Source organism: Diadema antillarum, unplaced genomic scaffold, assembly GCF_040938485.1.
Source record: "Diadema antillarum isolate AM-2024a unplaced genomic scaffold, OU_Dant_1.0 scf00000030, whole genome shotgun sequence".
In the NCBI taxonomy this organism is placed as follows: Eukaryota; Metazoa; Echinodermata; class Echinoidea; order Diadematoida; family Diadematidae; genus Diadema; species Diadema antillarum.
This window is the reverse complement of record NW_027270919.1, coordinates 2751587-2765618: the sequence shown is the minus strand read 5'-3', so window position 1 is coordinate 2765618 and position 14032 is coordinate 2751587. Positions and strand designations below refer to the sequence as shown.

Here is a 14032-nt window from a genome sequence, read left to right as displayed (position 1 = left end):
GCAGAATATGAATCCCAGTGGAAGGTGGTCTTTATGGACAACATCACTGAAGCAGGTACAATATTGTACATTGTGCATGTAAAGTGATTTCTGTGAAACTGACACAGTTTTTGTAAAACTATTGGCCTAACAATAAGAATGCAGGAACGTACACTGTATGAGAAAATATAAGGCCAAGAAAAAAGAAATGTACATTGTATTCGTATTGGCATACAAGAGTTGTATATATCCCGACAGACCCTAAAATATCCTGGACCCTAGAGATTTAAAGAAAAAAGCCCTTCGCTATCGCGAATACGATAGCACATTTTCGCTTCCATGCAGTCGCTATTTTATCTCAATATGAGTTGCCATTTTATCTCATGTGAGTTTCACAACTTTCATCTTTTTTTAATGCAATTTAGCAACTTGTTTTTATTTCATCCACGTGTGTGTACATTGTGCCAACCATTCACAGGAACAATTCTGCTTTTACCTACTCCCCAGGAATACATTTCCAATACATGTACTAAAATGTATAAGCATTGTGATCTGCATAATCATGTGCATGTACTTTTAATCTTCATGAATGGTGCCAGTAACTTCTAATTCCAGATGCTAGGATTTAACCCTAATCCCACCAGATTTTTTGACGGACTTGAAACCACCGAAGGGGCCTTTTTGGCCCCCCTTCAGATCTCGGTCATGGATTGCGCGATCCTCGCAAAAATTTGTTCGAAGGTAGAGACCAATGTAATCTACAAGAGCGCATACAAATTTGTAGTTAGATTTTTCACATTATAGTTTATTTATGTAGTATTTTATATTAGTTAATTTGTGCTAAGTTATGCCAAAAAATAATAATTTGCCTATAAAATAGAAAAAAAAAGCTCCAAGACTTCTATTTTTTGATGAACATATTCTTTTCAATATCCTCAACGGTAATATTGAAGCAAAAGTTCGGCTTCATAATTATTTTTTATGTATTTTGTTTATTGAATTTTTCAATTCTTTTGTTTTTGTTGTTTTTTTGTCAAAATTTGTCGTAGAAACTTTTTAAAACATAATCAAGCTAAAATAAATCATCAACCATTGAAAGTAAAAATATTTATTTGTATATAAATTCATTGCAAAAACACAATTTACGTTGGATTTGTACGCAAAATCACGTGTTAGGGCAATTTTGGGGTCGAGAGACTTTTTTAAAAGGGCGTAGCTTCAAAACAGTATGCTCAGGAGCGACAAATTTGGTCTCAAAAGTTGCGCGATACTTGAAAGGTCATAAAATGTCACGGTGAGAGCATAACATGTTGTGGAATAATCATGCGAAACATCGAGGAGGGGGGGGGGGCAAATGCCCCACTTGTGGGAATAGGGTTAAAATTGTAACGTATAGTTAATAGTATTAAACCAAAGCATTTATGGCCACGTACAGTTCACCTTGTCACTCCCAAAAGTGTGTCCCATTTCTAAGTAAATGGACTTTATGATTAACATCTTCATGCATGGTGTCAGTAACTTCTAATTCTTTACAATGTATGTCTTTCAATACCCACTTCCAGAAGAATGTGATACCAACCCATGCTCAACTTCCTCAATTCCAAAACTGGAGACGGAAAGAGAAGTCGTGAAGACTTACAAGCTACCTCTGTATGAGGAGTGTGGAGGAGAATTCACAAGTAGTGAAGATTTGAGACAGCACCTAACAAGACATGGATCCAGACACACCCAAGAGAGCCCCGCCCCACCATGTTATGATGGTTATAGGAATGTAACCAACACGCATTGTTCTCAAACCATAAAAGTGGCATCTGATGACAAAGTGGTTCTAGTCCAAAGACAGCAAGTTCCAACTTACCAAACTGATGGTTTGACAGTGTTTGATGGACCGGTAGATTCCTTGTATACCACTGATACAATTGTCAAGGTGGAATCTTCACTGCCAGGAGACCTCCAGATACAAGGAATCAACTGTGACAACTACCATGGCTGTGATGGTATTAAAAATGAATTTTGAATTTTTAGCAGTGCAAACCTGGCAAGAAATATGTCAAGTTTTAAGTATTAACATTCTGCATTGTGCAAAGAGCTGTTTAGACATGTGGCAGATAAATATTTTTACAAAGGATACCTTCATTGTAGTAGTGAAGATGCTTTTAACAATATTTGAAATTAGTTGGGAGAGTGAGAAATCTTGCTTTTCTGAAGATTAAAAAAAAATCCTTGAATTTCCTTACTTATCACCTTGAGCTTGAGGCCACATTTTTGCATAGATTTAAACCTTCCGGGTTTTTTTAAAGCAAGAATTTTGATTAAAAAAAATATTGGGCCCCAAGTTAATTGTGGCAGATAAATATTTTGACAAAGGATATCTGCATTGTATAGGGTAATTCCATGAAGTTGGGGCGGTGTCCATGTAGCATCGTGATATTTAAAAAATACATTTGGTATATAACTCAATATTAATTATGCTATACATTTATTGTTTGTAGGCTTTACATTTGCATTGAGGCCACACATTTTCCTGGAAATTTTGTGCCATTCAGACTCAATTTTGATGAAGTTATTAAACAATATGTAACAGTGTCCTGTAGCATCGTGACGTGTCCATGTAGCATCTTGATATTTTAAAATACGGTCCTGAGAGACAAATTATGGCAATTAGCTTGACCAAATTTTGATCCAATGCACATTTACAAGATATGAATGAGATACCTAAATATCTCAAATTTCCTTTACCCAGTTTTAATTTTAAAAGAAAATTACAAAATTATCACGATGCTATGCAGTGTCCTGTTTTGTGACATTTGGTGGACACCGCATAGCATAGTGACACATTGTGTAATTTTCTTGTAAAAGTAAAACTGTGGAAAGGAGATTCATGAATTTCTTCCGTCGAGATGTTTTCATTGCAGCTGATTGACAAATTGCCCTACATCGACGTATCGACGTAAATAAGCACTGAATTGATCAGTGTTTTAGTAGGAGCCATGCTGCATGCTATAAGGATTAGAAGTGGACGCTCAATCAGTTGTTACAAGTGCGTCGCGTGCTACTATACGCGCTGTCAATCCTGTAAACAACTTCTACAATTGTAGTTCGGGCTGCCAGCTAGCTGGCCTTTCTTGCACATAACATGTGGCGTAGTATACGCTTATATGTACAGTACTTACATGTGCGGGATTTCCGAGTGCGACGTGCGTAAATTTTTGGGACGAACATCTTAAGACATCTTGACTTTTGAGCATGTAGCTGACCGGTATTGACCCACAAAGGTCCGTGAAAAATGCTGTTAGTGTTCGACCCATTTTATAAATCAAATAATACACAGGTTTAAGCTCGTGACGTTAGTGGAGATGCAGCTCACTCTCGGGTATTTACATTGTAGTGCAACATGTTTCACAATTGTAAATACCCTCAAGTGCACTTCATCTCCACCAACGCACTCTCACTTGTGTATTATTTGTATAATATCACATTTTGGTCAAGCTAATTGCAATAATTTGTCTTTTAGGACCAGATTTTAAGTATCACGATGCTACATGGACACGTCACGATGCTACAGGACACCGTTACATATTGTTTTAATAACTTCATCAAAATTGAGTCTGAATGGCACAAAATTTCCAGGAAAATGTATGGTCTCAATACAAATGTTAAGCCTAAAAACAATATATGTATAGCATAATTAGTATTGAGTTATGCTAAAATGTCACACTTTGTGCCCCAACTTCATGGAATTACCCAATAGTGAAGACGCTTTGAACAATATTTGAAATTAGTTGGGAAAGTGAGAAATCCTGTTCTAGAGATTTACAAAATGCCCTACATTTTTTGTCCCCGCCGAACGAGTTCGAGCAGGGGACTATGAAACAGGCTCCGTACGTGTGTGTGTCCGTGTGTGTGTGCGTCCGTGTGTGATCAAAATGTTCAATTTGCTACTTCACTGTCATTTATGAGCCAATTTTTATTTTGTTTGCTTTATATGATAGCACTACGTGGGAGCTTAGAAACTTCTACACAGAATTTCAGTTGTGACCTTTGACCTTGACCTTTGACCTATATTGTACATTTTGGACATTTTCAAAATGCTACCCCTTCGCCATTTCTAGCCTGATTTCGATTCCGTTTGCTTTATGTGATGGCACTAGGTGAGGGCTTCAAAACTTCGACACAGAATTTTGACCTTTTACTTCTTTGACCTTTGACTTTGATTTTGACCTATATTGTACATTTTGCTACCAAATGCTACTCCTTTGCCATTTCTAACCCGATTTCGATTCCTTTTGCTTCATGTGATGGCACTAGGTGAGGGCTTCAAAACTTGTACACAGACTTTTGACCTTTGACTTCTTTGACCTTTGACATTGATTTTTGACCTACATTGTACATTGGCTACAAAATGCTACTCCTTCGCCATTTCTAACCCGATTTCAATTCCGTTTACTTTATGTGATGGCACTACTGTTAGTGAGGACTTAAAAACGTCTACATAGAATTTTGACCTTTGACTTCTTTGACCTTTGACCTTGATTTTTGACCTATATTGTACATTTTGACCTTTGACCTATATTGTACATTTTGTACATTTACAAAATGCTACCCCTTCGCCATTTCTAGCCCAATTTCGATTCCGTTTGCTTTATGTGATGGCACTAGGTGAGGGCTTCAAAACTTCTACACAGAATTTTGACCTTTTACTTCTTTCCTCTTTGACTTTGATTTTTGACCTATATTGTACATTTTGCTACAAAATGCTACTCCTTTGCCATTTCTAACCCGATTTCGATTCCTTTTGCTTTATGTGATGGCACTAGGTGAGGGCTTCAAAACTTGTACACAGAATTTTGACCTTTGACCTCTGACCTTTGACATTGATTTTTGACCTACATTGTACATTGGCTACAAAATGCTACTCCTTCGCCATTTCTAACCCGATTTCGATTCCGTTTACTTTATGTGATGGCACTACTGTAGGTGAGGACTTAAAAACGTCTACACAGAATTTAGACCTTTGACTTCTTTGACTTTTGACATTGATTTTTGACCTACATTGTACATTGGCTACAAAATGCTACTCCTTCGCCATTTCTAACCCAATTTCAATTCCATTTACTTTATGTGATGGCACTGCTGTTGGTGAGGACTTAAAAACGTCTACACAGAATTTTGACCTTTGACTTCTTTGACCTTTGACCTTGATTTTTGACCTGTATTGTACATTTTGACCTTTCACCTATATTGTACATTTTGTACATTTACAAAATGCTACCCCTTCGCCATTTCTAGCCCGATTTCGATTCCATTTGCTTTATGTGATGGCACTAGGTGAGGGCTTCAAAACTTCTACACAGAATTTTGACCTTTTACTTCTTTCCTCTTTGACCTTTGATTTTTGACCTATATTGTACATTTTGCTACAAAATGCTACTCCTTTGCCATTTCTAACCCGATTTCGATTCCTTTTGCTTTATGTGATGGCACTAGGTGAGGGCTTCAAAACTTGTACACAGAATTTTGACCTTTGACTTCTTTGACCTTTGACATTGATTTTTGACCTACATTGTACATTGGCTACAAAATGCTACTCCTTCGCCATTTGTAACCCGATTTCGATTCCGTTTACTTTATGTGATGGCACTACTGTACATTATGTAGGTGAGGACTTAAAAACGTCTACATAGAATTTTGACCTTTGACTTCTTTGACCTTTGACCTTGATTTTTGACCTGTATTGTACATTTTGCTACAAAATGCTACTCTGCCATTTCTATACCAATTTCGATTCCGTCTGCTTTATGTGAATGCACAAGGTGAGCGCTTCAAAACTTCTTCACAGAATTTTGATCTTTGACTTCTCTGACCTTTGACATTGATTTTTGACCTATATTGTACATTGGCTTGGGTACAACATGCTATTCCTTCGCCATTTCTAACCCGATTTTGATTCCGTTTACTTTATCTGATGGCACTAGGTGAGGGCTTCAAAACTTCACAGAATTTTGACCTTTGGCTTCTTTGACCTTTTACCTTGATTTTTGACCTACATTTTATTATGCAGTGGCTACAAAATGCTACTCCTTCGCCATTTCTAACCCAATTTCGATTCTGTTTACATAATGTGATGGCACAAGGTGAGGGCTTCAAAACTTGTACACAGAATTTTGACCTTTGACTTCTTTGACCTTTGACCTTGATTTTTGACCTATATTGTACATTTTGCTACAAAATGCTACTTCCGGCGGGAACATATATTACGCTCCACATAATTTCTACTTTTCCTTTTTCACTTATCACCTTGACTTGAGGCCCCAATATTCTGAAGATAAAAGCTTCCTTTTTTTTCAATAGGAAGAATTTCAATATAAGAAAATAAGCCCTATGTTAATCCACAATGCATTTACTTATTCCAATACTAAAATGTGCAGGCTTTGTGATCTGCATTTGTAATTTTAATCTTCATGAATGGTGTCAGTGAATTCTAATTCCAGATGCTCGAATTTAAAGTTGTCGTATACATCTAGTAAAGCATTTGTTGCCAAGGACAATTCACCTTTTTGCTCCCCAAAAGTGTTTTTCATTACGGGAATGAATGGAATTTGTAAAGAACATCTTCATGAATGGTGCCAGTAACTTCTAATTCTTTACCATGTTTGTCTTTCAATACCCACTTTAATACAGAAGAACATGATACCAACCCATGCTCAACTTCCTCTATTCCAAAATTTGAGAAGGAAAGGGAAGTTGTGGTCCAGGTATACAAGCTTCCTCTGCGTGAGAAGTGTGTAGAAACATTCACAAGCATTGAAGATTTCAAACAGCACCAAACAAGACATGGATCCAGATACACCCAAGAGAGCCCCGCCCCACCAAGTGATGATGGTGATAGGAATGTAACCAACATGCCTTATTCTCAAACCATAAACGTGGAATCTACTGACAAAGTGGGTCTGGTCCAAAGGCAGCAACTTACAACTAACCAAGTTGATGGTTTGACAGTCTTTGATGGACCTTTAGATTCCATGTATACCACTGATACAATTGTCAAGGTTGAATCTTCACTGCCAGGAGACCTCCAGATACAAGCAAGCAACTGTGACAACTACCATGACTGTGATGGTAATGAATTTTGAATTTTTAGCAGTGCAAACCTGGCAAGAAATATGTCAATTTAAGTACTGTAAAACGAGAAATTTTCGCGTGCATTTTAATTTCGCGAATTTTGCGAGCGCCAAAATTCGCAAAATTAAAATGCACGCGAAAGCTTTTGTATACACTACATGCATTGAATGCCAGTAGCAATTCGCGAAAATTTCATGCCACGAAAAAGGCTGTCGGCTCCAATTCGCGAAAATTTCATGCCGCGAATATATCATGTTTTACAGTATTAACATTCTGCATTGTGCGAAGAGCTGTTTTGACATATGGCAGATAAATATTTTGACAAAGGATATCTTCATTGTAATAGTGAAGATGCTTTTAACAATATTTGAAATTAGTTGGGCGAGTGAGAAATCTTGCTTTACTGAAGATTGAGCTTCAAGCCTCATTTTTGCATACATTTAAACCTTTGGGGGTTTTTTTTAAGGAAGAATTTTGATATAAATAAAAATGGGCCCCAAGTTAATCCCCAATGCATTTATTTATTGTCCCCGCCGAACGAGTTCGAGCAGGGGACTATGAAACGGGCTCCGTACGTGTGTGTGTCCGTCCGTCCGTCCGTCCGTCCGTCCGTCCGTGTGTCCGTCCGTCCGTGTGTCCGTCCGTGTGTCCATGTGTGCGTCCGTGTGTGATCAAAATGTTCAATTTGCTACTTCTCTGTCATTTATGAGCCAATTTTGATTCTGTTTGCTTTATATGATAGCACTACATGGGAGCTTTGAAACTTCTACACAGAATTTCAGTCGTGACCTTTGACCTTGACCTTTGACCTATATTGTACATTTTGCTACAAAATGCTACTCCTTCGCCATTTCTAACCCGATTTCGATTCCGTTTGCTTTATATGATGGCACTAGGTGAGGGCTTCAAAACCTCTACACAGAATTTTGACCTTTGACTTCTTTGACCTTTGACCTTGATTTTTGACCTATATTGTACATTTTGCTACAAAATGCCACTCCTTCGCCATTTCTAACCCGATTTCGATTCCGTTTGCTTTATGTGATGGCACTAGGTGAGGGCTTCAAAACTTCTACACAGAATTTTGACCTTTGCCTTCTTTGACCTTTGACCTTGATTTTTGACCTATATTGTACATTTTGCTACAAAATGCTACTCCTTCGCCATTTCTAACCCGATTTCAATTCCGTTTGCTTTATGTGATGGCACTAGGTGAGGGCTTCAAAACTTCTTCACAGAATTTTGACCTTTGCCTTCTTTGACCTTTGACCTTGATTTTTGACCTTTATTGTACATTTTGCTACAAAATGCTACTCCTTCGCCATTTCTAACCCGATTTCGATTCCGTTTGCTTTATGTGATGGCACTAGGTGAGGGCTTCAAAACTTGTACACAGAATTTTGACCTTTGCCTTCTTTAACCTTTGACCTTGATTTTTGACCTCTATTGTAGGCCTACATTGGCTACAAAATGCTACTCCTTCGCCATTTCTAACCCGATTTCGATTCCGTTTGCTTTATGTGATGGCAGTAGGTGAGGGCTTCAAAACTTTACACAGAATTTTGACCTTTGCCTTCTTTGACCTTTGACCTTGATTTTTGACCTGTATTGTACATTGGCTATAAAATGCTACTCCTTCGCCATTTCTAACCCGATTTCGATTCCGTTTGCTTTATGTGATGGCACTAGGTGAGGGCTTCAAAACTTTTACACAGAATTCTGACCTTTAACTTCTTTGACCTTTGACCTTGATTTTTAACCTATATTGCACATTTTGCTACAAAATGCTACTTCCGGCGGGGACATATATTACGCACCGCGTAATTTCTACTTTTCCTTGTTCCAATGCTAAAATGTATAGGCTTTGTGATCTGCATTTGTACTTTTAATCTTCATGAATGGTGTCAGTAAATTCTAATTCCAGATGCTCGAATTTAAAGTTGTAGTATACAGTTAGTAAAGCATTTGTTGCCAAGGACAATTCACCTTTTTGCTCCCCAAAAGTGTTTTTCATTTCGGGAATGAATGGACTTTGTTAAGAACATCTTCATGTATGGTGACAGTAACTTCTAATTCTTCACCATGTTTGTCTTTCAACACCCACTTACAGAAGAACGTGATACCAACCCATGCTCAACTTCCTCAATTCCAAAATTGGAGAAGGAAAGAGAAGTCCTGGTCAAGACTTACAAGCTACCTCTGTGTGAGGAGTGTGGAGAAGCATTCACAAGCAGTGAAGATTTCAGACAGCACCTAACAAGACATGGATCCAGACACACCCAAGAGAGCCCTACCCCACCAAGTGATGATGGTGATAGGATTGTAACCAACATGCATTATTCTCAAACCATAAAAGTGGAATCTGGTGACAAAGTGGGTCTGTTCCAAAGGCAGCAACTTCCAACATACCAAGCTGATGGTTTGACAGTCTTTGATGGACCGGTAGATTCCATGTATACCACTGATACAATTGTCAAGGTTGAATCTTCACTGCCAGGAGACCTCCAAATACAAGCAAGCAACCATGACAACTACCATGACTGTGATGGTAATGAATTTTGATTTTTTAGCAATGCAAACCTGGCAAGAAATATGTCAAGTTAACTATTAATTCTGCATTGCGCAAAGAACTGTTAAGACATGTGGCAGATAAACATTTTGACAAAGGATGTGTGCATTGTAATAGTGAGATGCTTTTATAATAATCTTTATCTGAAATTAGTTGGGAAAGGGAGAAATCCTGTTCTAAAGATTTAAAAAATGCCCTACATTTTTTCACTTATCACCTTGACTTGAGGCCCAAGTTTTCTGAAGATAAAAGCTTCCTTTTTTTTCAATTTGAACAATTACGATAAGAAAATAAGTCTCATGTTAATCCACAATGCATTTATTTATTCCAATACTGAAATGTATTGGCTTTGTGATATTCATTTGTAATTTGAATCTTCATGAATTTTGTCAGTAAATTCTAATTCCAGATGCTCGAATTTAAAGTAGTAGTATACATTTAGTAAAGTATTTGTTGCCAAGGACAATTCACCTTTTTGCTCCCCAAAAGTGTTTTTCATTACGGGAATGAATGGAATTTGTAATGAACATCTTCATGAATGGTGCCAGTAACTTCTAATTCTTTACAATGTTTGTCTTTCAATACCCACTTCCAGAAGAACATGATACCAACCCATGCTCAACTTCTTCAATTCCAAAACTGGAGAAGGAAAGAAAAGTCCTGGTCAAGACTTACAATCTTCCTCTGTGTGAGGAGTGTGGAGAAGCATTCACAAGCAATGAAGATTTCAAACAGCACCAAACAAGACATGGATCGAGACACACCCAAGAGATTCCCGCCCCACCAAGTGATGATGGTGATAGGAATGTAACCGACATGCATTATTCTCAAACCATAAAAGTGGAATCTACTGACAAAGTGGGTCTGGTCCAAAGGCAGCAACTTACAACTAACCAAGTTGATGGTTTGACAGTCTTTGATGGACCGGTAGATTCCATGTTTACCACTGATACAATTGTCAAGGTTGAATCTTCACTGCCAGGAGACCTCCAGATACAAGCAAGCAGCCATGACAACTGCCATGACTGTGATGGTAATGAAGTTTGAATTTTTAGCAATGCAAAACTTGCAAGAAATAAGCTGACAATCAAAATTCTACATTGTGTGAAGAACTGTTCTGACATGTGGCAAATAGATATTTTGACAAAGGATATGTGCATTGTAATAGTGAGATGCTTTTAACAATACATGTATTTGAAATTAGTTGGGAGAGTGAAAAATCCTGCTGTTCTAAAGATTGTAAAAATGCCCTACATTTCTTCCCTTATCACATTGAGCTTAAGGCATCAGTTTTGTGAAGATAAAATCTTCCATTTTTCTTGTAATAGAAAGAATGTTGACATAAGATAACAAGCTCTAAGCTAATTCACAATGCATTTATTTATTCCAATACTAAAATGTATAGGCTTTTTGATCTTCATAATCATGTACTTTTAATCTTCATGAATGGTGCCAGAAACTTATGATTCCACATACTAAGTAATCGAATTTAGAGTTGTAGTACAGTGTATATAGGAAGTAAAGCATTTCACACCAAGGACAGTTCACCTATTTCGCTCCCCAAAAGTGTTTTTCATTTAACTGAAATGAATGGGCTTAATTGTGAACATCTTTATAGAATGGTGCCAGTAACTTTAATTCTATACAATTTATATCTTTCAATTCTCAATTGCAGAAGACTATGATGCCAACCCATGTTCAACTTCCTCCATTCCAAAACTGGAGAAGGAAAGAGAAGTCCTGGTCAAGACTTACAAGCTACCTCTGTGTGAGGAGTGTGGAGAAGCATTTACAAGCAGTGAAGATTTCAGACAGCACCTAACAAGACATGGATCCAGACACACCCAAGAGAGCCCTACCCCACCAGGTAATGATACTGATAGGAATGTAACCAACATGTATTATTCTCAAACCATAAAAGTGGCATCTGATGATCCAAAGGTAGCAACTTGCAACTTACCAGGCTGATGGTTTGACAGTCTTTTTTGGACTGGTAGATTCCCTACATGCCACTGAGACAATTGTGAAGGTTCAAACAAACACTACATGTATTTAATGAGAGGACGCCAGTCACAATGTGATAACAGCTGGTTTCCAGGCCCCTGCCCAACTGGACTCCGTGGCGACAAAGTCCACGCCCCACAGCAGTGTCGCCACCTTTGCAGAAGACAAATTACTGTGCAGGACAAAACCACCTTCATCTATTAATACTAGTTTTCGAAGTTGAAAACGTCAATATTCTGAATAGCGAAAAACAGTTGTAGTACGGGCAGAGGGTCTGGAAGCCAGACTAGATGTCGTACCTCAGTAAGCCCAGTTTGTGTTTACAGTGAGAAAAGGCTGGGCTCGGCCACAGCTTGGCCATGGCCAAGACTACCTCCAGAGCCAAATGCACGGCCAATATTGGTACCACAAATAATGGCCGAGCCCGGCCTTTTCACTCACTGTAAACTGGGTCTAAGTTAACCCACAATGCATTGAATTAAAGGCTTAGTTGCATGCTTGGAAATGAATCTTTGTGATTTTTTTGTGTATTAGCAAATAAAATATACTGTATGAGCTGTTATTTTTGTGAATTTCACGAATGACAGTTAGATCCATGCAAAAATGTCTCGATGTGCCCTGTTAATAGAGCATTGAAGGGTGTGTACACTTCTGGTCGAGGTGAGGATTTGGCTTTTAATGTTTTGCAAGATATTCAGACACCACTCTATGAGATGTCAAAGAGCACGCAATTGTAAGGGGTATCAAAAGTTTATTTGATGAAAATCAGTTTTGAAATGGCTGAGATATCCAAAAACAGAGTGGAACAAAGAGATTGTACACTGTAATAAAAGACGTGGCCTGTCGCCTTTTATCACTTTTGGATATGTCAGCCATTTGAAAACAAATTTTCATCAAATAAATGTTGAATCCTTGTTAGAATTACATGCTCTTTCATATTTCAGAAGAGGTTTCTCATTATCTCACTTAGGAATGTTAAAAACATGAATCCCCACCCAAAGCAGTACTGTACAGTCCCTTTAACGTAAGCGTCGGCGTCAATTTGTGAAAACATCTTGCGAAAATGTCTATGGCCCTGTCATTCGCGAAAATATCTGTAAGCAAAAATAACAGCATATACAGTAAATATGTAATCCTGCATCACAAAACCAAAAGTCGCGAGACACAGATTTTAAACTTAGGGCAGATCCTGAAAGAACAGACTCTAAGCTTTACAATGATGTGAAATTGATTCTCCTAGACTGTGTAAATGTTGGAAAGAAAGCACACACTCTTGAAAAGGGTGAACCAAGACAAGAGTCTCTAAAGTACAGGGTCTCTTCAAGCACTTAATCTTCACCAAACCATGCCAGCTGTGCAATGAACAGAACAAAATACAGGGTGTAAACCACTGGAGCAACAACAATGAAAAGAGTATCAGATAGGCTGAATTTATATGCTCTATCAACACATTCTGTTCATGATTAATGCCAACTTTCAAAGCATTAACTTTAGCCCTTCAAAAGTTAGTAAACTTGAAAGTAAAGAGTGTGCAAAGGGCTTTCAAGAAATGAAAAGGGTCTCTTAGATATACCTGATCTCACATTATACTCTACAAAAAAAGAAAAGTTGTAGAGAAACTGCTGAAAATGCACTTTCCTATTCATTTTAAGATCCCAACTGTGAAGATAATGTAGAAGAAGGGTAGTTCTTTCTGAAAATATGAAAACCCAATATTGTCTTGATTGACCCATTTCACCTTTATTGAGTCCTGACTTAAAATCAAGGGATGTGAAGTAGTTTTATGTCATTTTGTTATTTCAGCAGGTGAAACAAAGAACCCTGTTCTAAATGAGGATGAGGATTCTGTGTCGCGGACAAGCACTCTTAATCAAAATGAAATCCAGAGAGGCTTTTATGAAGCAGGATCCGACCAACATTGCAATTCTTCACATGTTGCAGTTCATGCAAAGTGCCTGGCAATTGCAGGGGTGATGAATGACACACCATCAGTGGACAGTGAGAAGACTAATACAGCCCCATCAGCCTCGGCAGGGCAAGATGTATCAGCAGAGGATAAGGAGGGGCTGGTTTTCCCAGCACTTGGTCTTAGAGGAGAAAGGCTTACACACGCAGCAGACCCCCAAGAAAAAAATCTTACCAGCCATATGTCAAGTAATGCCAACAACCCAGATTCCTTCAGTGAGACTTTAGAGGCACCCCATCATGTGTCACAGAAGAGGATGAAATTGAACAAACACCAAGGCAAGTGGAAGTCAAATGGACCCAAGCACATTCCTGCAAGAAAACAGAAAGTGTGCAGGAAATCCACATCAAAGAAAAATATGTTTCACCACTTGAAGGTGCAGTTAGCTGAGA

The 14032-nt window shown here is 38.1% G+C and overlaps 1 protein-coding gene across 1 annotated transcript; it reads left to right on the top strand.

Moving 5' to 3' along the window:
* Positions 1-1564: 1564 nt before the first annotated feature.
* On the top strand, positions 1565-14026 carry LOC139740415 (uncharacterized). Its single transcript, XM_071651010.1, has 7 exons — positions 1565-1976; positions 6661-7098; positions 9212-9649; positions 10266-10703; positions 11346-11537; positions 13481-13970; positions 14017-14026. The coding sequence occupies exons 2-7, from the start codon at positions 6882-6884 to the stop codon at positions 14024-14026; spliced, it is 1785 nt and encodes a 594-aa protein (XP_071507111.1). The 5' UTR covers positions 1565-1976; positions 6661-6881.
* The last annotated feature ends 6 nt before the right edge of the window (positions 14027-14032 follow it).